Here is a 25672-nt window from a genome sequence, read left to right as displayed (position 1 = left end):
TGCCATTATTATATTTTCTGCAGCAATTTAATATTTAAACTAACTAATTTAAGAGACAAATGATATCAAAAAAGAGAAATAATTTATATTAAATATATGTATCAAATAAAAAAAATACATATTAAAAATATTAAGAAAAGCAGAGTAATTTCTACATGAAAATTAAATCACTAATGAGAATGAATGGCTAAATGCTTTTGTAATATCATGCTTAAAAAAGTTTCATTAGGTTAACGTTTAATAAAAACATTTTTTGTCTCCGTCATCAGGAACAAAGATCTTGCTGTTCCCTCCCTTATTACAGAGGTTAGGGATGTTGATGACATGTGATGCCATGCAACAATCCACAGCCTTCCTCTTATACACACTTTCCTCTCAACACCTCTTTATCTGTCATAAATCAAATAATTTCCTAAATAATTCAAATAATTACAGACTTTATCTGGTGCCCAGGACACATGCCCTGCCAGATCCATTTTATAAAATCATTACAGTATTAAGAATATTAAAATTTAAATTTTGGCCATATCTAGAGACCCTAGATTGCCAGTGTGATACAGGTGCTGAGTGCACTGGCACAGTGCAGAACTTAACCATTTTGATTACTAAGACCATTGTTTTAACTCCTTTTCCTAATCCAAACTCACCAATTCCACTTTCAAACCCCAAACAAAGACAGGCACATGCAGCTAATTTTAAATATTAAAAAAAAAAATGACAACTAACCACAGCATTTTCAGACTTTCTGGTGGTATGGAACATTCTTCTCTATAAAGACGCAATCCATAAAAATACCAATAAATATTCCCTTGTTCATCTCGTCCAAGTGGCTGAACACAAAGTTTGTTGCTGTCTTCAATCTAATTAAAACAAGAATATTAACTTGAGTAACAAAATGTATTATTTATCAAAATATTTTAAGTTTTAAAATTTATAACATTATTACACTTTAAACTGCATTAATTATAGTTAGAAAGAAGAAAAAATAATTTTATTATGCTAAATTTCATCAAGAATATTCAAAATTTAGTCTTAGTTTTACATAAAACTGCACATATTTAACATTTTAATGTAGAGTCATACAATTATTTGTTATCTCTTGTTACGGTTGTCCATAAATTACATAGCAAAAATGGTGGGAGGGCGAGAGTGTGGTTAATTGTTATGCTGTGTTATGTTGGGGTTGTAGTGTCACGTTATACCTTCATGGGGCCCAGGCAAATTTGAATTAGAGGAAATTTTATTTGAGGAAATTTTTTAAGGGAAATATTTTCTTATAAAAGATTGGTTTAAGACCCCTTGTTGATGGGGACTAATAAAATTTTCCTTTTTGCCCTTAGGATAACACACCACTGTTGGGGTGAGAGGGTGGGTAATCTTTATAAATGTGTTACAATGAGATGTTTACAAAAATGTTATGTAATGTTAGTGTTTCAATCTTTGGATAACAGAATGATTCATTTTTTTTATTTCTTAAGTATTGCGTAACAAATCATCAGGCCTTAGAAGAGGTTGCATCTAAGGCACCGCCCCAGGGCACATGGGACCCATCAGGGGGAAAAAATTGTCCATTTTCTGATTTTTTCCAAATAATAAAATAACTTTGGCCATGGGCTAACATTTATACTAAATTATTTTTCTACTTCAATATCATTATGTTATTTGTATAAGCAGAGTCTCCGAAAGGGGATTCCAAAATGGTCTTTGCACTGACAGCTCTCCATTAGCCGGGGTCCTGTAAATCATGCTATTTATGTAACTCAGTGGCACATTATACCTTTACGAGGCCCAGGTGAATTTATATTAGGAAACTACATGTACAGAGTTGGCTCCAGACATTTTTCTTTGACGGAATTTTTTGAGGAAAGTTTTTTTTATAAAATATTGATTTGCCCACACAACGAGAGGCCCCAAGCAATTACCCTTTTTGCCCATAGGATAATTGCATGTATCAGGTACAGTACAATACATTAGTATATATTCGATATAGTACAAAGCAGTTACTGATGTAACTGCTTTGTACTATACTGTACCAAATATATGTAATTAATGAATAATGAATGTACTTTATATTCAAAATTATTCTTTGGTATAATTAAGGGATATGTGATCATGGACATGCATTGCATAATTTTGGGATATGTATGGAAGTGTTACAAAGTGTTATGTAATTTTCGAACGATCTCTAGTAGAATTTGCATGTGCATCAGTGGCTACAGGAACCCTCACAAATGTGAACAGAACAGTCAAGAGCTAGAGATAGAGAGGGCAGTGAATGTTAGTGCCTGGGACCCCTTCTAAATAAATCGTCTCTATTCAACTTAATTGCATACTATATTTCAAAATGTAAAAAGAAAGAGAAGACCTAAATTACTATAATTTATTAAAAATGTGGGTTAATTATTGCATTTTAATTATACTGTATATGCTATTCAAATAATGATAACTTCGATTGAAACAAATAAAAGTGATTAAGCTGCATTCGTTTTATCAGAATCAGAACAGTATGCAGCATTACGTCAATTTGACGTCATTTTATGCTTCCTTATTCTAAAAAATAATAAAAACGACGTCAAAATGACGTAAGAATCAGCACTATTTCGACAAAACACACAAACACATCTTAAATATACTGGCCTAACACACACTAGAAAACTGAAGATTAAATGAATTAAAGAATAATCTAATAATGCAACTATTCACGTTATTAATTATTAAACTAAAAAGCTTTTTTAAAACTGGAATATGAAAATTTTGTACTAATTGTAGAAAGAAAAAATCCAGCAACAAGTTGTTTAACTTTCCTAGAAACATTTAGTGGCGCTATCTGTTATGACATTTTATTTTAAAAACTTTTTATATTTTTAACTGTTATAAAACAGCAAAAATGCTTAATTTCGAGGGTAGGGATGGGTTTTACAAAAAAAAAAAAAAATGTATAATGAGTAAAATCGTCATTAAGTTCGAACCTACTGGAGATACATACGAACCCCTTTATCTCTCCATCTCCTCAACCTTTAATCATCAAATTTTAATAGCATCAATTCCCCTAATAAACAAACATCACTGCGAAATTTCAGAAATTTTCGACAAAAAGCACAGGAATTATTAAGCTTCAAAGAGGGTGAACAAAATCCTGCCTCTCCTCACACACTATATCAATACATACAGAAAAAACCCCGAATTTTTTTCATTTCTCGACGTTTCAATGTCCTAAGTCCAAAAATTTAAAGATCTGGGGGATAATTTTTGGACCGATCGATCGCTATACTTTTCCTCTGTTATACATAACAGCTGGGAAAGTAAGAATGAGAAGAAAATCATATTCACCGATATGGCAGACAAACAAACAAATATAACTAAACAGTTATTAAAAAATCAGATTCAATAAAGATATTTCTACGACAGCAATAAATATAAATCGTTATTTTTATTTTTAAATGTCAACTCTTTGAGAGGCAAAGTTAGACCAGTCACAAATATAGTCTCACTCCCTCCGAAAATAATAAAAATATATGATTAGACTAAATAAAAAACAATTTTCGCTATTTATCAAAGTAAATTTTATATCATTTTTTAGTCTTTTTTTTACATGAAACGGTTATTTTAGGCCAGAGTCTGAGAGAAGTGGACCAAGACTATGTCTGGGTCTGTTTCAGCGTTATATTATTAAAAATAAATAAACGAAATATATTCCATTTACGTTTCTAGGTTTTTTAATGTATTTTATAGATTTTCAAGTGAATAACAAATACAGTAATTGTTTTGAAGGTCAGCGGCAATTTGGGTTACCAGTCCCCAACTAGCATCCCTCATCCAACCAAAACTTGTGGTTTTCAATGTTAACAACTACTTTTGAATCCTCCCAAAACTATTAACAAAAAAAGAAAAAACGAATGACTATTCTTAACTTATTAATTTTTTATGTTTATGATAAAATCTAATAAAATATAAATGTCATACAAGATAATTCTTTAATAATTGTAATAACGAAAGAATTATTTTATTTAGAACTCTAAAATTCGCCAGTTTGGCGTCGTAGTGATAATTACAATGTAGATTTTTTAAGAAAATCGGATATGACGAAGAAATAATCTTCTATAGTAATACACAGGAAAAACTCTTAACAATTATGATGATCTAGAACATGAAAAACTGCCTAAATTGTGGTTTAAACACCTCAAAAATAATAAATTATAAGAGCCAATGTACACTCAGCTCTAGACTAAAATAAAATAAATATAATAAACAAATACAGTAATAAAGTTTCTTAATTATATTATTTACTATTTCATTATTGCACTAAAATCTTTCACACCTTGCAAACATGCAACATGTAACTATGATTACAGGTGACCACAGAAAATTTTCCAGGGAGAGGAAACAGATAATTACATCAATAAATTTTTATTTATTTATTTAATTTTTATGGATTTGTGGATTATAGAATACAGTATTGCATCAATTAAAAAAGACAGACAAAGAGTCCCATGGACTAGGCTTTCCCCAATTATAGTTTGTGGAATTTTTTTACTTGATCCCATAGCAGAAGAATTCTAATTCCATATTTCACAATGGTAGCCTATATAACACATTATAGCGTTATATAATGTGTTAACATTTAAATTGTATTTTTAAAAAAACAATATAATTTTTAAAATTATTTGAATAACACTTAGTTACCAATTAGCACCAAGAAAAATCTCATCACTTAATAATAAAACTAATGACTTCTTTTTAACTGATAATTAATTGCATGAAAAAAGCTGATGTAAATTCATTAATTCATCACTGAAAAAAACAAATTAAATCAATTTTTCAAGTGAGGATAGACTCAATGATTTTGTTATTTTATTTGTTAAGTCTTTGAAACTGGAATATATAATGGAAAAACTTGGAGAAACAAAGGGGAGATTTTCAAATATAAAATATTTATTTAAAATTAATTTTGCTCCTCTTATAGTATCAAAATTTATATTATGTTTTGATATTTATTATAATTTAATAAATTGATTCAACATAACATTATTATTAATTTAAACTCAGTTCCTAGTTAACTTTTGCTATTTTTTCCACATTTTTCCACATAAATGGAGTTCATTTTTAAGTTGGAATGGGATCTTATTTCCAAGAATATAAAATTAGCATATTTTATTGTATATTAAGTGTTTTTTCTGGTTTTTATAGCATTTTTAAGTAATTAATTCCAATTTTTATAGTTAATTTGTACAGTTAATCAATCAGGAAATTGGAAAAAAAACAGCAGAATGAAACACTGATCAGAAAGAAAAAGAGAAAGAACTAAAATAATGTTATATTAAATATTAGCTGGTGAAAACTATATTGATATCTTTAGAGCATCCTCACTGCAAAATTTACAGTGCAATATAGAAATTAATAGTAAAATAGTATATACAAGTACTTGTAGAAGTGGAAAAGCCATACAAATATTGTAAAAAAAATTATTGCTCAAATGGGATTAAATAATAGTAAATAATAATTTTTGCTACTGCTATTTTAATTAGACAAAATATGGATTACAATCATTTATATTGTTGATGAAAAGTTAAAATATATTTAAATAATTCTATTAATTTCAATTGAGATTTTCATGCTAATTAGTTTCAATAATAATCGTTCATAAATTTCATGAATTATTCAAAAAAATCTTATGATATCTTAATGTTATATAATACACAATCTTTAAACTATCTTCACATCTAATTTAAAAAATACCTGAAATGTTTTTAAAACAAAAATCTCTATAATTATATTTGAGAACATTTAGAATTAATAAATAAAAACATTAAAAAACATTTTAAGTTAATTAATTAAAATGCATAATAATTTCATTATCTAAATCATAAATTTAATGAGAAGAATCCTTCACTATAAATTTAAAATGTTTTATATTTTTTTCCCACTAATTGCATTTTATACCAGTGCTTATTTCATTAATAATTATTTAATAAATAATATACAGAACTAATTTTTGTATAAATAATGTAAATAAAATTTATATATATTTCAAAGTTTATAATGTGCAAGATATAATACAATTTAATGACTTAAAAAAATAATAATAGTTATTTATAAATTATAAAGTGCAATATGTTAATAATAAAAAAGTTCTAGTTCCAGTTTATAATTATTCAAATACTACAGTTTGAAGAACATGCTAAATTATGATAGAACATACCTTCATATTTTCTTATTAAATCAAATTATTTTCAAAAATACAAAGTGCAACTGGCATCAAATATCCAACAGAGCTAAAGAGAAAATATTTTTAAGTTTATGAAATAAAAATCAAACATATTCCTATTAATAAAACTTACATTTAACTATAAACTATGTAAATAATAAATAACTTGCATTTGTAAGTGTACAGTTTAATTTAAATCAATATACTTTAGATAATATTTTAAAAAGTCCTACCTTGTGTGGAGAGATGTTGTTAACAGGAATATCCTTTTCAAACTAACAGAAAAGTACTAACAGCAATCCTCCCAGCAAGAAAACAAACCAATTAGAGAAGCACAAAAGCAATTTTTTAAGTAATTTCAACTTACACAACCATTTAACAACAAACTAATTCAAAGTGGTTTCACCAATTACTTTTACAATGGGGAGGGTCAAAGTGTGGAAAATCATCAGAAACAATCTCTTCCCCATTCTTAGCAATTCAAGTAGTTTTATTACAGGGTGCAATAAAAGGCAGGGTGACATTCTGAAGAAAACTATTCAACAGTAGTGGGAAAAATTTTGTTTTTAACTGTCCTTTCAATTACCTAGTCATAAAGCAGTATTCTTAAAGCTACTGAGGAGAAAAATTATTAGACATGATTAAATAATATAACATCAATTAGTTGTAATTCCGTACTCATTATTTATATGATTAAACCAAGAAAAGAAAAACATTACTGTTGAAATTTTCTGTATTTAACTAGCTTTACCACTAAAAAATTCTTTACAATAAATTGTTATATTCCATTCTGGGTTGTTACAGATTTTAAATAGCTTATTATAATTCATAAATCAGAACTTTATTCATTCATATAAAATTTGCATGTAATAAATATTATATATATTAATTTCATGTATTAAAACTTAATTGATAATGAGAATTATTTTTCTAAATCCAATTAGCTTAAAAAATTTATTTATTTAATAAATTAATAATGCAAAATAATTTAAAAACTGCATTTTAACAAGTAGAAATATCATTATCTTTTTATAAAGATTAAAATATCTTAAATTTATTTAAAGTAATTCAAAATTTTGAATAAGTAATAATGAAACATTAGTATTATTTTTCAGCACATATTGTCTTTCAGAAGAAAAAATGCATAAAAATCATAATTAAGTTTATTTATAGCATAAAAAAGTTTCAGAAATGTAACAGATAAAAAAAGAAATATTTATGTAATGTTTAGCAACAGATAAAATTGAAAATATTTATTGTAATTATATATTTATCATAAAATCAATGGAAGAAACAATCTTTGGAATAAGGTATAAATTTGCTATGGAGAACTTATCATGCAGGACACTTTTTTACGATAGAAAAAGTAGATTTTATTTTCTGTTTTTTTTTAAAGAAATGCATTTCTGGCCATATACCCCACTTCAGTCCTTATTACATATAATGATAAAACTATAATATAACTAATGGTGACAACTGGAATAACTAAGTGTTAAAAATGTTTAAACTAGTAATACTGTAAAATTAAAAAAATAAACCTTGCTAAAAATATAGAAAAAATTGACAAATAAAAGGAGTAAAAACAAAAACTTTAAAAACAAGGTAAAAATGCCTCACTGTACTAATATCAGGAAGTACTGTATCTAATAAGGATTGAAGAGGGGCATATGGCTCAAAATGCATTTTTTTTTTAAATAAAAAAATAGAAAATAAAATCTACTTTTTCCTTAGAAAAAAGTATTCCTATATGATAAGTTTTCAATAGCAAATTTGTGCTTAATTCCAAAGAATATACAACCAAGAGAACAGCAAGCAATCAAGTAGGAAGAAACAATATATCACAAAAGTTTTACTCATCTGATGATAACTTTTTAATTTTATATTTAAAAAATAAAATACATCAAAAATCAGCAACTTTTATTTCAATCTATGGTTCTATTAATATGATTCACTAAATTAAGAAACCAAGTACATGTATTTAAAATCTGTAATTTGTATTACAATCAAATTTAAAAAGTGATAAAATAGAAGACATTCTGTTATCAAAATCTAGTTGAACCTCATCAAAAAAATTTCATTCAGATAGTCATGGAATTCTGGAATTTATGAATGAACTGTTGTCAAACTTTATAGACATATCTCAACTATTATATTTGTTCTTCAGTCATCAGCATACTTTACAAAACCTAGAAAATAAATTGATCAGTCAGTGATTTGAGGAAATTGATAGTTATTTTATAAACATCCTGTATTTTATGAGAGTCAAAATTTTTAAAAATACTTTATATATAATATATAAAGATTCATCCTCTCTAATTCAAATTTTCTATATGTTTCGTAAAAAGTGGAAGAATATTTTCAAATTACATTTAAATTATCTGTTATCGAATATCACTTTCATTACAATGATGTTAAATTTTATTTAATAAATAAAATTAAATATAATTATCTCAAAATTTCTTTGAGTCATATTTATACAATTTTATAAAATTATATTTTTTTAAATTACAAATTCATTACTTATGGTATAATTAATAAATGACGTTATTTATAAATTATAAAGTGCAATATGTTAATAATAAAAAAGTTCTAGTTCCAGTTTATAATTATTCAAATACTACAGTTTGAAGAACATGCTAAATTATGATAGAACATACCTTCATATTTTCTTATTAAATCAAATTATTTTCAAAAATACAAAGTGCAACTGGCATCAAATATCCAACAGAGCTAAAGAGAAAATATTTTTAAGTTTATGAAATAAAAATCAAACATATTCCTATTAATAAAACTTACATTTAACTATAAACTATGTAAATAATAAATAACTTGCATTTGTAAGTGTACAGTTTAATTTAAATCAATATACTTTAGATAATATTTTAAAAAGTCCTACCTTGTGTGGAGAGATGTTGTTAACAGGAATATCCTTTTCAAACTAACAGAAAAGTACTAACAGCAATCCTCCCAGCAAGAAAACAAACCAATTAGAGAAGCACAAAAGCAATTTTTTAAGTAATTTCAACTTACACAACCATTTAACAACAAACTAATTCAAAGTGGTTTCACCAATTACTTTTACAATGGGGAGGGTCAAAGTGTGGAAAATCATCAGAAACAATCTCTTCCCCATTCTTAGCAATTCAAGTAGTTTTATTACAGGGTGCAATAAAAGGCAGGGTGACATTCTGAAGAAAACTATTCAACAGTAGTGGGAAAAATTTTGTTTTTAACTGTCCTTTCAATTACCTAGTCATAAAGCAGTATTCTTAAAGCTACTGAGGAGAAAAATTATTAGACATGATTAAATAATATAACATCAATTAGTTGTAATTCCGTACTCATTATTTATATGATTAAACCAAGAAAAGAAAAACATTACTGTTGAAATTTTCTGTATTTAACTAGCTTTACCACTAAAAAATTCTTTACAATAAATTGTTATATTCCATTCTGGGTTGTTACAGATTTTAAATAGCTTATTATAATTCATAAATCAGAACTTTATTCATTCATATAAAATTTNAAATATCATAATATAAAAAATTAAGCTAAACTACAAAACTATAGTTAAATTTTGTACTATTTAATTGTGAAGTAGAAAATTAAACTATATCATTGCTTAAGTTTTATACTTTTAAAATAATATATTTGGCAACTACATCCTTTTTTTTCATTCATTAACATTTAATAAACACAGATTTAATCTAGTGACAGAATATATTAAAACATTGATTCTTAGTAACCAGATTGCAAATTTGAATTGTATGGATGGTTAAACATGGTGATATAAAAGTTGTTATAAGCTAAATAAAATATTCTAAAAGACAAATTTTATTATTATTTTTATTATAAATGGCAGATATAGAGAGAAGAAAGGCTTAAGCCCTCCTCATTGACACACAACAAAAATTTAAATTTATTTGTTAGCCCTGTTTGGGTCTTCTGGATCTATTATCACATTACTTTAAATAGTACTTACATCATATGAATCATTTACAAATATTTATGAACTGATGATATTCAAGATTAATAAAATAAATTAATATTTATTTTAATATTTAAAATGAAAAATACTGCTTTGATTACATTCCTATTTGGTAATAATAAAATTTTATAGAACTTTTGACAATAGCTGTAGAATGAAACGTAAGTGAATTACGAGTATAAAGTTTTTTGTTTCATCTGTTTTTATATATTTTGGCTACAATCTCTTCAGCAACAGTTAAAGCTGAGTAAAAAATAAATAAATAAACATTTAAATGAAAGTTTAATATTAATAAAAATACAGGTAAATACCAGATGCAAGGTAAGGAAAGGTATCAAGGAACAAAATTCCAGAAAAATTTTAAAGCAAGACTATGGACCATGGGTGCTTAAGTTGGCCCAAGTTGACACCTGAATGATCTATATAGTTATATCTAAAAAAATTTATGAATATATTAAAAATGATAAGGCTAATTCACATGAATTTGTAGTAGGTGCTAATAAGCTTTTATTTATATGTAATATAACTGTTATATTTAATCTTCCATTTTGAAGACATGCTAATTTCTATTTTGCAGGAGAGTGCTATTTAACTTTACACCAGTCCTGAATGCACTGTAATATTCTGTATTAAGCAAATGAATTAAAAACTACATAATAGCAAGGTTGCGGCAATGTTTTCATCTCTAAAACGTGAACGTCGAATGTCGCTATCTTGTAAGTGGTGCTCAACATTCGACATTCATGTTTTAGAGATGAAAACATCAGCCGCAATCTCACTATTAATTGAAAATGCTAAAATGCAATCTAAAAATTACATATAATTACTGTATACTGCATGTAATGTTAAATAGTACGATGAATTAAGGGTGATAGGGCATACAGTAAGAAGCTATTAATTTCATATTTGGACTATGGATAATAATATATTTAAAAAATGTATCCTTATCCATAGTATCCTTTTGTAGCTACAAAAATAGACCACATCTAATATAAAGGCTCATAATGTAATAGTAAAAGTATAATATCAGTTGTATTGATATTATACATTATTGTATAAGTGATATAACATTAATGTTTGATATTATAATGATGTATTGTGTAATATTTTCTGCTGTTATAATGTTTTTCAAACTTTTCATCTTCAAGACTTTAAATTTATAGACTTCAAAGCTGGAACAAAATGACATTTTGAAGTAATTTCAGCTATATTATTCCAAAACATAAAAATATTGTTTTTGACCTCAAGTAGTACTTAAGAAATAATATGGAATCAAAGATTTAAGAGATAAAATAGTCTAGAAATATAAAATTAGAACACTAAAAAATATTATATAAGATAATTTTAACACCATTCACAAACATTCTAAATATGGTAATTAGTATATTTATAAATTCTCAGTAATTGTCTAGGACACACTGATGACTGGGCTCACCTTAAAAAATGAATATCCAATATTTTTTTATATATATATTTTTTGTTTCATAAAGAATTTATTGGGTTTCTAAAGTGTGGATAAAGTATATGCAAATTTTTGATTATTTGGAAAGGTTACAATACTTAAGACACCAAATAATAATAGGCTTCCAAAAGTTTTGATTAGCATATGAGAAGATTTTTGCATCATAGATGTGGTAATTTTGGTATGAACACTTAAAAAGATGCCCATCCCTGGTCTAGGAGAACAACACAAATTTAGGGAAGCTAGGAAAATTTACAACAATGAAGATAATAGATAATTTGATCTACATTTTAATTACAAAAAAGATATACTCCAACTTTCATCCAAGTATATCACACAATATCAAATAATAGAATAATAAAGAACTACAGTATGTAAAATTTATATATATTTCATACATAAAAATATGTATAAATTAACAAAGAAACAAATATCAGAATCTGTCACAGAAAACAAAAAGTATGAAAATGTTATATCAAGTTTCAAAAATGCAGGAGAGAGGCTGTATATGAAAAGAAAATTGTAATGGTAAAAACTAAACAGAATTATAGAATACTGTACTGTAATATTAGAAATTAAGGATTTATAGATCATTGTCTTACATTATAACAACAAATTGGAATGTAAAATATAAAGCATAAAATATTTTAATACAGAATATTAAAAATTTTTTAAAATAAATATTTCAGGAAATTAAAATAAATTAAGCAATATCATATTGAAAAGTTTTCAAATATGAAAATGAATTTTTTAATGAATGGAAAAAGAAATAGCAAAGATTAAATTTTTATGCTATAAAATTGAAAAAATATTATTATTATATAGAAATACCAATAGATATACCAAACATTTCTAAAATAAGAGTTTTCTAAGAAAAGCTAACAAAAATAGGAAGCAAAAAATTATAAACACCCACTTTAGCACTAAAGTTTAAATTCAAAGAAAGAAAAGATCATATTCAATGAAACAGGTAATTGAATCATCATCATCATGAAATCCATTTTCTTGAAAGACAAAGGAAAATAAATTAACAAAAATATGTTAAATGAATTAATTAATGTTAAATGAAATCCATTCTAATATCAAATCTACATGTGACTAATATCCTAAAAATTACTTTCAGGAATCCTTTCAGCAGAATTTTTCATTTTCAAAAAATCAGAAACTATACAAGACTGAATAATACCTAATGTTGGCCATGTTTCATTTTCTGACTTGGTTTGCAACATCTTTTTGTTTTTTATCTTCATATAAGATGATTAACTTCATGTTAAATTATTATATGAAATTCAATAAACTTCATATAATAATGTCATTTTTCTTTTGCTCTCTTTGCCAATCATTGTACATATCAATACTTGATTTCTGTTATATTAAATAAATAAATAAGATATAAATGATATTATATACAGTAGATCTTTTCAATTATACTGAAAATTTCAAAAATTATTTATTTTAATTTTAAAAAATTTATTTATTAATCATTTTATATAATTGCTAGAATTTATTAAAATCAAACATTTTATGAATTTGTTCAAACTGTTGACTGCAAAAAATGTTCTTTTTATAATCATGGATTATTTAATACAATAAAATGATAAGCATGGCATATGATATAGTTAATTAATCATTTATATATAACAGTATCCAATACATTTTATCATTAAATATATTAATCTGGCCTACTGCCAGATTAATATATTTAATGATGTAAAATGGAAATACAAAAAATTTGTGTTTACTTTGTAAATACATATTCTAATATGTATATGGTTAAATATAATATTTAAAAGAAACATTTACACACTTAATAATTTTGCCTTATTTAACATTGCTCATACAATGCAGGCAGGTACACAAACTTCAAATGTTGTAGACTAATGGATATTTTGCAGTTTATGCAAAACGTCATGGTTTAGATATGTTTTTGCACCATTTAGTTTCCCCATTATTTAATGAGTACATTTACCTCCTTCAGTTTGCACCAAAATCCTTTTTTTTACACTAACATTATTCTCTTCTCTTTCATCCTTATCACTTCTTTCTAGCAAAATCTTATGAATTCTCTGCTGATTATGCAATAGGAAAAATTCTTGTGCCTTGAGGTAGAAAATGACAAAAGATATGTAAATGTTTCAAAATAATACTTGTACAGAAACCTAAAAACTTGCTAGAGTGTTTCTTTATTAATTAATAAAAAGCAATCTTAAAGATTTTATTTTCTGTTAGTAAAAAACATTGCATTAAAATTACACTTATCATGCTTTCATTCTTATAGAAACTACCACTGGATGTGTATATGGAGCTTTAATTGCAAGTAGGTTGAGTGACATTCAAAAGCACTTCGGTGATAGTCACCCCAACTGGTATCTGTATTCTTTTCTTTCATTATTTTTTGTGGAAAAACTACACAAATAGTGAATGAATAGGACATTAGCATGTTCAGAAGTATTTCCAGGAAAGTTAATGAAGATCCCAAAAATATTAAAACTGCCATGCATGAACAGTATGCATTAAAATACAATTTTTTAATATTCAAATCAAAAATTAAATATTCATATACTATATTTCTTATATTTGAAAAAAGCCAATTATATTTTGGTACCAGGAATTAAATACTTAAATTACTGTTTTTTTCCTTGTACAGAATTTAAGTAATAAAGTTTGCATCTTGTAAAAAAATTTCCCAATCTCTTATGAAAAATTTATAAAGTTGGTGGTTTTGTTATTAAATGTTTCACCTTTTTACGTACAGATCTAATATGCAACAAATAAATGAAAATCATATTGAAAAGTTTTCAAATATGAAAATGAATTTTTTAATGAATGGAAAAAGAAATAGCAAAGATTAAATTTTTATGCTATAAAATTGAAAAAATATTATTATTATATAGAAATACCAATAGATATACCAAACATTTCTAAAATAAGAGTTTTCTAAGAAAAGCTAACAAAAATAGGAAGCAAAAAATTATAAACACCCACTTTAGCACTAAAGTTTAAATTCAAAGAAAGAAAAGATCATATTCAATGAAACAGGTAATTGAATCATCATCATCATGAAATCCATTTTCTTGAAAGACAAAGGAAAATAAATTAACAAAAATATGTTAAATGAATTAATTAATGTTAAATGAAATCCATTCTAATATCAAATCTACATGTGACTAATATCCTAAAAATTACTTTCAGGAATCCTTTCAGCAGAATTTTTCATTTTCAAAAAATCAGAAACTATACAAGACTGAATAATACCTAATGTTGGCCATGTTTCATTTTCTGACTTGGTTTGCAACATCTTTTTGTTTTTTATCTTCATATAAGATGATTAACTTCATGTTAAATTATTATATGAAATTCAATAAACTTCATATAATAATGTCATTTTTCTTTTGCTCTCTTTGCCAATCATTGTACATATCAATACTTGATTTCTGTTATATTAAATAAATAAATAAGATATAAATGATATTATATACAGTAGATCTTTTCAATTATACTGTTAATATTAATAAAAATACAGGTAAATACCAGATGCAAGGTAAGGAAAGGTATCAAGGAACAAAATTCCAGAAAAATTTTAAAGCAAGACTATGGNAGTAATACATACGGACAAAATTTATATTATTTTGGAAACATTTCACAAGAAGATTCTCCCATTTCTCGATCTCTTACAAACACTACACAGTCTACTTCCACACAAGGATTTGGAAATATTTCTTCTAGTCATCAATCATTAGCAGTAGGACAAATATCATATCCTCCAATGAGCACACCTGCACCTGCATCCACTCCAGCTAATCCTCCACCTTCGGTGTCAGTCGGACAAGCATACATTCCAGGTGCAATTGCATCTAATCAAGAACGATTATCTACATCATCAGTTACACCTTATGGTGATATTTATTCTTCCCCACCTACAAGTGCCACAACTTACAGTGCATCTGGAACTCATCCTTCAACTCCAGCATCTCCTAGAAAAGCAGAAAATTTACAGCATACACCTCAAACTTGTTCTGTTGATCACAGCAATCTTGATGTAGATAGCAGTCAGTTTGTGGATTCTGTTCATTTAAGTTCACAGGAAGATGATGATAAATGCATTGAAGAAATTGTGACTACTTCACTACAGCCTAGCATTAGGTCATGCGAAAGTCATCAATCTGCTAAATTATTAGAAGATGATTTATCAATTGTTGATTCTGAACTTATACATGCCGAAACCTCTGTTCAAGAACACAAGCCTTTGTCTATGCTTCCCATGTTACCAATTCATTCTGTTAATAGTAATCAAACGAAAACGATTGAAATGGATTCTGTTTTTGATAGTCAAAGCATGCCAATGAATTTATCCGTTTTGGATACGATTACACCATCTCAATCAGACAATAGTTATGTTCATACTGCACAATGCAATTCCCTTCCCATTTCTGATGTTTATGATTTACCTGAATCCTTAACTCCCCCACCTCCAGATTCAAGAAAAAATAAACCTAAAGGAAAAAGAGGGAGAAAAAAGGGTTCATTGAATAATCGGTTATTTACTTTTGGAGCAACCAAATATAAACCATATACAGAGACGTTAGTTTCTATAATGAAATCAAAAGATATTAAACAAACAAGAAATAGTTCTAAGAAAAAGGATATTCAGGAAGAAGTAAGAGATATTCAAATGGAAAGCACATTTACAGAAAGCAATGTTTTAACTGCTGAACAGTCTGCTAATAATTCAGAGATGACAAATGAACATTTGGTGAATTTTATTAATTTCTCCAATCCGGTTGTTTCAAATTCAAATTGGAATTTTAACAATCAAGATAGTGATAATAATGAAAAAATTCCCGTTATAATTGATAAAAATAAAACAGACAATAGTTCGGTAAAAAATGATGATGATTCTTGTCTTCAGAATTCTAAAGATGGTGCAATGGATGATGATTTGGGTTTCCTAACTGAATTACAAGCTAACAAAGATAATGAGAAAGACAATTCATCAAAATCCGAAGAGAAAATTAGAACTGGCTTTTTACAAAGCTTTTTAAGTTTTCTTGAAGAGGACCCTGCACCATCGAATGATCAGGACAAGAAGACTCCATCAAAGAAACGAATTAAGGGAAGACCTAAACAGTCTCCTTCAAAATTAAGTTCTGCATTAACTTCTATAACTGAGCTTGAAAAAATGGATCAGAAGGAATGGTTAATAAATGGAGATGTTTGTATGAAAAAGAAAGATAGTGATGAAGATGGTGAGGAACATTTTGATGAAGCATCTTCATTGGATACAAGTCTTTTCGGAAGTACGTTGCAAAAAGAAGTGATTGTTCCAAATCCTGAAGCACCTTCATTTTCATCAGATGAAGAGGATAATTCTTGTCAAGGATTGTCTGACACAGTTGCAATGGCAATTCGAAGATTGTGTGAAGATTGTGAACCATTGGGACCAAACGATAGTGAAGAAATGCCTTTAAAATCTAAAGATGATGATCAAGATGACAGAAAAGATGAGACAGATCAAAAATCTATTGGTGAATGCTCATTTATCAAGAATCAGTTGAAGGATAATGAAGCAGAACTGGAGGAAAGTAATGAAAAAACAGATGACAAAATGTTGTCAAATAAAGTTGTTAAACCAAATAAATCAAAAGAGACTCAAATCTGTAATGATATTAAAAAAGATAATGATATAGCTGACTCAGAAAAAGAAGAAAAGGAGGATAATGAAGTGTTAAATGATTCAAATATTCATTTTATATCTAAGAAATTAAGCAAAAAATGTAAAACACAATTAACTCAGAAGAATCACATTAATCCTGTAAAAAGTAAGTTGCATTTATTTAAAGAATATTCTGTTGATTTGCATAGGTTCAGCAGTTTATTTGAAATAACAATTTCTGAAATATTTTTAGACTTAAATATTTCAATAACAGGCCATGATTTTTATAGTTTAAAAACTATAACATAAAAATTACTTTTATAGCAGCTGAAAATTTTAAATAATTTGTATTTATTAAATCAGAGAAATAGTGCAAATTGCAATAGTTATAATTAAGGCTATCACAACTTTCAAACTTTGCATTCGTTTCAGCTTTTATTTTTGTTTCTTGTTTGTTTCTACTCTCTAATTCTCTATAATTTACAATTTCTAAGTCTGGTATTTTTGGTTAAAAATTTATTATGAAGTTTTAATACATTAAAATAAATTACTAATACAAAATTTATAATGAAAAATTTAATTATATATTTTTATTATTAATTTTTTTATATGTGTACACATTTTACACACTAATATCTCAAAAAAATAAATAAGTAAACAATGAAAGTTTTCTGATGTCAGACCAAAACTTGAGAAACTGAAAGAATCTGATTATTTTTTAATTAACATCAGAAGAAAGGTTTTAATGATATTCAGAATTTTATAACATTTAATATTTTCATATTATTAATTAAGAAGAACAGTATTTTAATAACATTAATATATTTAGTATATTTTACAAAATCTGACTATAAATTGTTAACATATACAATCAGTTGTCAATAATGTAAATGCTGTTCTGAACAAAAACTTTACCTTATAAAATAAAGCACCTTATTGAGGAATAACAGAAATTTTATTTATTTATATAAAGTAATTAGTAATTACAGTTTGATACTTTCCAACCAGTTCTAAATTATTGACTCTTAGCTCAGTTTCATTCAATTTATCAAGAATGTATTGGGGAACATCAGTTTTATTGTGCAAGTGTGTTACACAGCAATGTAGTCACTTGCTCAATGTGTTACACAACAATGTGTAACACATTGAGCAAGTGACTAGTGGAATGTGTTGTGATTCATTAATAAGTTCATTATCATTATTAATTGTATCAATTACCATATTGTATCAACAAAGTCTTCAGTTGATAATTCTTTAGAGCTATGACTTTTTTTTTTTAAATAATTAACTGTAGTTTCATGTTTAACGAAATTTTGGGAATTATTGACTTCATCAATCTTAATTCAGAAAATTACTATATAATTAAAGGAGTCAACTTTTATTTCTAATTAAATGATTTTTAACACTTTTTGTCTCATTGTCAAATTAAACACTTAACAGATTTGAACACACAACAAACTACAAAATGTTGATGCCTATAGATTCAAACATCTATTCTCTTGGGCTTTGCAAATCAGTTCAATTACTTGAAGAATATTTACTTTAGTCACCACTACCATTACTGTCAATGTGTTTAATGTTTGGTTCTAATAACATATTTCTGTGGTAATGTTTTCAATTATGAATAATACCCAAATCAAGCAGTTGGCCTGAGGATGTATTCTTTGGTAAAAATAAGAGTTCAATGTTGTTCAATGTGTAGATAAATGTATTGCTGAGTGACCACTTTTAAATTACTTACGAATAAAATCTCTGCTCTTGTTTTTTACTTGGTTGTTGAAATCATATATATACTCTTCAGCAATTGATGAACTAATCCAAGCAGATTTGTTATGCTTGTAAATTACAGGAAGAGATTTTCACCACTTTTATATGCTTGTGGATAGGCTGACTTTCCAATCACAAGCAGCTGTTGATAATCTGTATCATCAGCATTGATACGTAGTTAGTTATATGTTGCTTAATTCTTTTAGATTTACAGGCTTGTCTTTTTGGCCATAAATGTTTTACTTTGCATAAAATTGCAAGAGCCCTTATGCTAAATAAAATTATAAACACTATTTAAAGAATACTGTTTTACTTTTTGATGGTATCAGGTAGTTATTTCTCATAAGTTTCTACATCTTTATCAGCTTTCTCACCATGTAAGTATGATATCTTCTTTGAGATGATTTTACAATATTTAATGAATGAGAATTGCATGTTTAGATTAATGTTGCCAACTTAAATTTTATTAGAACTAAGTGAAATTTGAAAGTAACTTATAATTACAGTATTAGAATATTGTCTGATTGTTCAAGTAAATTTATGTCTGAAAAAAATATGCTAGTTTTTGAGCTGTCTGATAGGAAAGTTTTTATCAATTAGATACTGTCTAGATAACAGTAATACCCAGTAGATCTGTAAATTGGCAACATTAATTAATAGAGTATTGTCTGATGAGTATCAAAGTTTGAAAATTTTTCAAAATTAGCAGCATTAAATTTAGAAATTTACTCTATCAAAAAATTATATTATACTATTTGTCCTGCAAGTACAGTTTACCTTATTGAATGTTTTTAACATTAGATATATAGCAAATGGCAAATGTTTCCAGAAATAGTTCACCTTATTGAGAACTAATTGTAATAAATTTCATAACTGGCAATGGAAATGGAAGATCCCAGAAATTGTCTTTTATGTAAAGTAAAGCATCAAAATTGCATCATTTTAATTAATGTTTTTTTAATCAATAGACTTAAATAATGAAAAAACTCAATTTTAAGCTTATTGTAATGATTCACAAGTTGAGTTAAGCATATTATTTTATAGAAGAACTAATTCTAATTCTTTTTACAAAAGAGATTAAACAACTTCTACAAAATACAAATTTTAACAAATACACAAATCTTGAATTATCTTTAAATTCACAGAAATTTGCTTAAATAACTGTTTAATTTCACTGAAAATAATTAACTCTGCTAAAAATATGATTATATAACATTTGTTTATTCGTTAAAATATAAATCAGTATCTTAGAGTTGTCTGTATGATAAAAATTCAGTGACATGAAATCTTTGAATAGAAGCAGACTACTTATAGAAAAATGAAATAGTGCATTCACAAGAGGATGTCAAGTATATTGCCAAAAAAATCTGAAAGCTCAAAATATTTTACATCCTAAAACAGGGATGGAGAACCTTTTAGAGTTTGCATGCCATATAATGAGCATAATTAACTTTAAAAATCTTTATGCATCCCAAAGTTTTAAATTTTGAGTAATGACAATTAAAGAAATGAAATAAATATGATTTAGTTAGAATAAGTATAAAGAAGCTGATTGAAAAAAGGTTTGTTTATTAGGGGGATTGATGCTATTAAAACTTAATGATTAAAAATCAAGATGGGGAGATAAAGGGAGTCGTGTATATCCAGTATGATCAGACTTGATGAAGATTTTACTTGTTATTTGCATTTACAATTTTTTATAAAACACATCCCTACTCTCAAAATTAAGCTTTTTGCCATTTTATAATAGTTAAAATATAAAAGTTTTTGTAATATAACAGATGGCACTACCAACTGTTGCTGGATTTTTTTTCCTAACAGAATACAGTACTATAAAAGCAAATTATTAACACAGAAATCTATCATGGATGAATTGTAATTTTTACCATTCATTATATTATTTGATTAATGCAATTTTCATATACATGGTAACGTGAAGGGATTAATTGTGTTAATCAAGAGATTCCAGTATATTGGTTCTTTCCTGAAAAATAAAGCATTTCAATAAAACAAAATGTATTTTTTTTCTTATAATCTAAGAAGAAGTAAGGTAGAATTTAACAATAAACTGCTGGAATTTTAAGCTACTTCTATAGTTCTAATTTAATTTATTAACAGAAACTGATTCTAATTAAGCAGAACTGCTGTCTTATTAAAACTTTAATAGTTAGATATTCATTTTTTTTTTAAATTAAACAATTAATAGCTTAAAATATTTAGAAAAAGATTAACTTTGAGTAGGATATTTATTAATTTGTATATAGGTAATTGTGTTCTGTTCATACGTATTACATATTAAATTATGTCATCTGATAATGCAAACCAAGCTTTCTCTAACTTACAAATAACAATTTTGTGCAGATAACCTGCAGAAAATCCACGTTTGAAGTCACTTTGAAAACGGGTTGGTTATTTATCAAATTTAATTTGCAATTATGGACTTACCAAACAGTTGTTCCTTTGGCTAAAGTCACCAAGAGTGTCTTTAGAAAATGTGAAATATTTATTTGTACACCACAGATATTAATTTTGCTATTTGTGATTTTCCTGAAACAACCAAAGACATGTACTGTATATGCATGCCTCATCTTTATTTGCCATATTCATTTTTATACATTTAATCCATGATTTAATTGATATTTTTAGACACTCCTATTTGAATTTACATCTGAAAAGTTGATAAATTTCTAATAATTATTTCAGAGAGAATAATTATTAGAAATTTATCAATTTATTTGTCATTTAGAAAAACTTTGATTGTTTAGACACATGATTCAATAATTTTGGTAACATTAAACATTTAATCAGTTGCACAGTAGATACTTAAAGAAAAATGCATCAAGTATCAACAAATGGAATATGTATTGTGGATATTGCTAATACTATAAGAGGCTTCATAGCATCATGTCAATGTATCTTATAACAAACTGTTATTGATGTACTGGTACTTTATGTTTTAGTTACATTTTAGGAAATTGGTCAGGATTTTGGATTGATAATATATAGATAATTATACATATTAGAAATATTACTTTAGTTTCTTTTATTGATAAAAAGTTTTTCTTTTGCATTTCAGATTATAATAGAAAAATATTTTCAAGTGACCATGAACTCCAGTCCTTGGTCTGCATATAGTCAGCATTATTCTCGTTTGGTTGGTTCAGGTAATCCTGCTGCTAGTTCTTTAACACAGGGTTCTTCTTTAAATGAATTAACTCTATCTGCTTCTCTTCCACGTCAAGAACATATGGGAGGATATGGCACTACTGCTAATGCACATCATTTGTTACTTTCATCTCATCCGGGTATTAATCCTCCTCAAACTACTAATCGTACAGATGGCTCTTTTAATACAGCTGGTCTGTTTGGTACTAATTATGATTCCAGTGTTTTCTGTACACCATTTCAGTCATCAGCTAAAAATCACTTATCTTCATTTTCTCAAGGAAGCAACTTTTATAAATCAGTTAACAGAGAAAATGATTTTAGTGATCTCAGGGGAGGATTTATGCACTGTAATGTTGCTTCAAATCCAATGAATCCAGATGGAAGTGCTGCATTACCTACAGGATCAGGATTAAGTTCTTCTGTATTATTTAATTCACCTATGGCTTCTGGTACATGGCGGCACTCGGCTGTAATGCCATCTTCTTGTGGGCCATTTGGCATTTTACCTCATGAAGCAATTATGTCTCGTAATCATTTAGTTGAAAGAGGAACTGATAAAATTGTTTCACAAAGTCCTAAAAGTTCTAGAACATCCCTTACGGCAGCATCATTTTTAGAACAAGATCTAAATAGTGGATACCGAAGTGTATTACCTTCTCCAAGTCGTCCTCCTTCCTCTTTTTTAGATACAGGTGGTGGTTCTCATCCAATGTTAACTCCACAAACTGATCCTTATTTGACATCTGTAAATGAATCTTATTTTTCCTCGACATCTAAATCTAATTTTCAAGCATATAGTACCTTTGGAGCAAATTTACATAATTCGGTTTCACGAAGTTCTTCGGTGTCTTCATATTTTTATCCACAGACATATACTTCATTTGGTGCTTCAGTAGACAAAGTAGATTCCCCTGTATCTCAAAGTACTTCTACAACATCTAATACAAATTTAGTGCCAAATACAGGTGTCATTGTTAACTCTATGCAAATGCAGAATGGACAAGGCCTCAGACAATCTGTGATTAGCAAGAGTACCAGTAATTCAAATATCATTCATCCACAAAATAGTAATACATACGGACAAAATTTATATTATTTTGGAAACATTTCACAAGAAGATTCTCCCATTTCTCGATCTCTTACAAACACTACACAGTCTACTTCCACACAAGGATTTGGAAATATTTCTTCTAGTCATCAATCATTAGCAGTAGGACAAATATCATATCCTCCAATGAGCACACCTGCACCTGCATCCACTCCAGCTAATCCTCCACCTTCGGTGTCAGTCGGACAAGCATACATTCCAGGTGCAATTGCATCTAATCAAGAACGATTATCTACATCATCAGTTACACCTTATGGTGATATTTATTCTTCCCCACCTACAAGTGCCACAACTTACAGTGCATCTGGAACTCATCCTTCAACTCCAGCATCTCCTAGAAAAGCAGAAAATTTACAGCATACACCTCAAACTTGTTCTGTTGATCACAGCAATCTTGATGTAGATAGCAGTCAGTTTGTGGATTCTGTTCATTTAAGTTCACAGGAAGATGATGATAAATGCATTGAAGAAATTGTGACTACTTCACTACAGCCTAGCATTAGGTCATGCGAAAGTCATCAATCTGCTAAATTATTAGAAGATGATTTATCAATTGTTGATTCTGAACTTATACATGCCGAAACCTCTGTTCAAGAACACAAGCCTTTGTCTATGCTTCCCATGTTACCAATTCATTCTGTTAATAGTAATCAAACGAAAACGATTGAAATGGATTCTGTTTTTGATAGTCAAAGCATGCCAATGAATTTATCCGTTTTGGATACGATTACACCATCTCAATCAGACAATAGTTATGTTCATACTGCACAATGCAATTCCCTTCCCATTTCTGATGTTTATGATTTACCTGAATCCTTAACTCCCCCACCTCCAGATTCAAGAAAAAATAAACCTAAAGGAAAAAGAGGGAGAAAAAAGGGTTCATTGAATAATCGGTTATTTACTTTTGGAGCAACCAAATATAAACCATATACAGAGACGTTAGTTTCTATAATGAAATCAAAAGATATTAAACAAACAAGAAATAGTTCTAAGAAAAAGGATATTCAGGAAGAAGTAAGAGATATTCAAATGGAAAGCACATTTACAGAAAGCAATGTTTTAACTGCTGAACAGTCTGCTAATAATTCAGAGATGACAAATGAACATTTGGTGAATTTTATTAATTTCTCCAATCCGGTTGTTTCAAATTCAAATTGGAATTTTAACAATCAAGATAGTGATAATAATGAAAAAATTCCCGTTATAATTGATAAAAATAAAACAGACAATAGTTCGGTAAAAAATGATGATGATTCTTGTCTTCAGAATTCTAAAGATGGTGCAATGGATGATGATTTGGGTTTCCTAACTGAATTACAAGCTAACAAAGATAATGAGAAAGACAATTCATCAAAATCCGAAGAGAAAATTAGAACTGGCTTTTTACAAAGCTTTTTAAGTTTTCTTGAAGAGGACCCTGCACCATCGAATGATCAGGACAAGAAGACTCCATCAAAGAAACGAATTAAGGGAAGACCTAAACAGTCTCCTTCAAAATTAAGTTCTGCATTAACTTCTATAACTGAGCTTGAAAAAATGGATCAGAAGGAATGGTTAATAAATGGAGATGTTTGTATGAAAAAGAAAGATAGTGATGAAGATGGTGAGGAACATTTTGATGAAGCATCTTCATTGGATACAAGTCTTTTCGGAAGTACGTTGCAAAAAGAAGTGATTGTTCCAAATCCTGAAGCACCTTCATTTTCATCAGATGAAGAGGATAATTCTTGTCAAGGATTGTCTGACACAGTTGCAATGGCAATTCGAAGATTGTGTGAAGATTGTGAACCATTGGGACCAAACGATAGTGAAGAAATGCCTTTAAAATCTAAAGATGATGATCAAGATGACAGAAAAGATGAGACAGATCAAAAATCTATTGGTGAATGCTCATTTATCAAGAATCAGTTGAAGGATAATGAAGCAGAACTGGAGGAAAGTAATGAAAAAACAGATGACAAAATGTTGTCAAATAAAGTTGTTAAACCAAATAAATCAAAAGAGACTCAAATCTGTAATGATATTAAAAAAGATAATGATATAGCTGACTCAGAAAAAGAAGAAAAGGAGGATAATGAAGTGTTAAATGATTCAAATATTCATTTTATATCTAAGAAATTAAGCAAAAAATGTAAAACACAATTAACTCAGAAGAATCACATTAATCCTGTAAAAAGTAAGTTGCATTTATTTAAAGAATATTCTGTTGATTTGCATAGGTTCAGCAGTTTATTTGAAATAACAATTTCTGAAATATTTTTAGACTTAAATATTTCAATAACAGGCCATGATTTTTATAGTTTAAAAACTATAACATA

At 27.3% G+C, this 25672-nt stretch overlaps 2 protein-coding genes and 1 long non-coding RNA gene across 3 annotated transcripts; 2 read left to right on the top strand and 1 right to left on the bottom strand.

Annotated features, from left to right (window-relative positions):
- Positions 1-710: 710 nt before the first annotated feature.
- LOC111615502 lies at positions 711-6913 on the bottom strand. The gene is made up of 3 exons (XR_002755088.1): positions 6439-6913; positions 6200-6272; positions 711-860 (listed from the first exon to the last, which is right to left on the bottom strand). It is a non-coding gene; the product is annotated as an uncharacterized LOC111615502 (long non-coding RNA).
- A 7772-nt stretch (positions 6914-14685) lies between these two features.
- Positions 14686-17632, top strand: LOC111615501. Its single transcript, XM_023356906.1, has 2 exons — positions 14686-14694; positions 15179-17632. Exons 1-2 carry the CDS (start codon positions 14686-14688, stop codon positions 17615-17617), a joined length of 2448 nt encoding a protein of 815 aa, XP_023212674.1. The 3' UTR covers positions 17618-17632.
- LOC111615500 (chitinase-like protein PB1E7.04c) lies at positions 17457-25632 on the top strand (the record flags this gene model as incomplete). Its single annotated transcript, XM_023356905.1, has 2 exons — positions 17457-17474; positions 22152-25632. A coding segment is annotated over exon 2 (3451 nt), but the record flags the coding sequence as incomplete, so codon positions are not given.
- Positions 25633-25672: the final 40 nt, after the last annotated feature.

This window comes from Centruroides sculpturatus, unplaced genomic scaffold (assembly GCF_000671375.1).
Source record: "Centruroides sculpturatus isolate CEXI.00-Female unplaced genomic scaffold, Cexi_2.0 scaffold2570, whole genome shotgun sequence".
In the NCBI taxonomy this organism is placed as follows: Eukaryota; Metazoa; Arthropoda; class Arachnida; order Scorpiones; family Buthidae; genus Centruroides; species Centruroides sculpturatus.
This window is presented reverse-complemented; position numbering and strand designations above follow the sequence as displayed.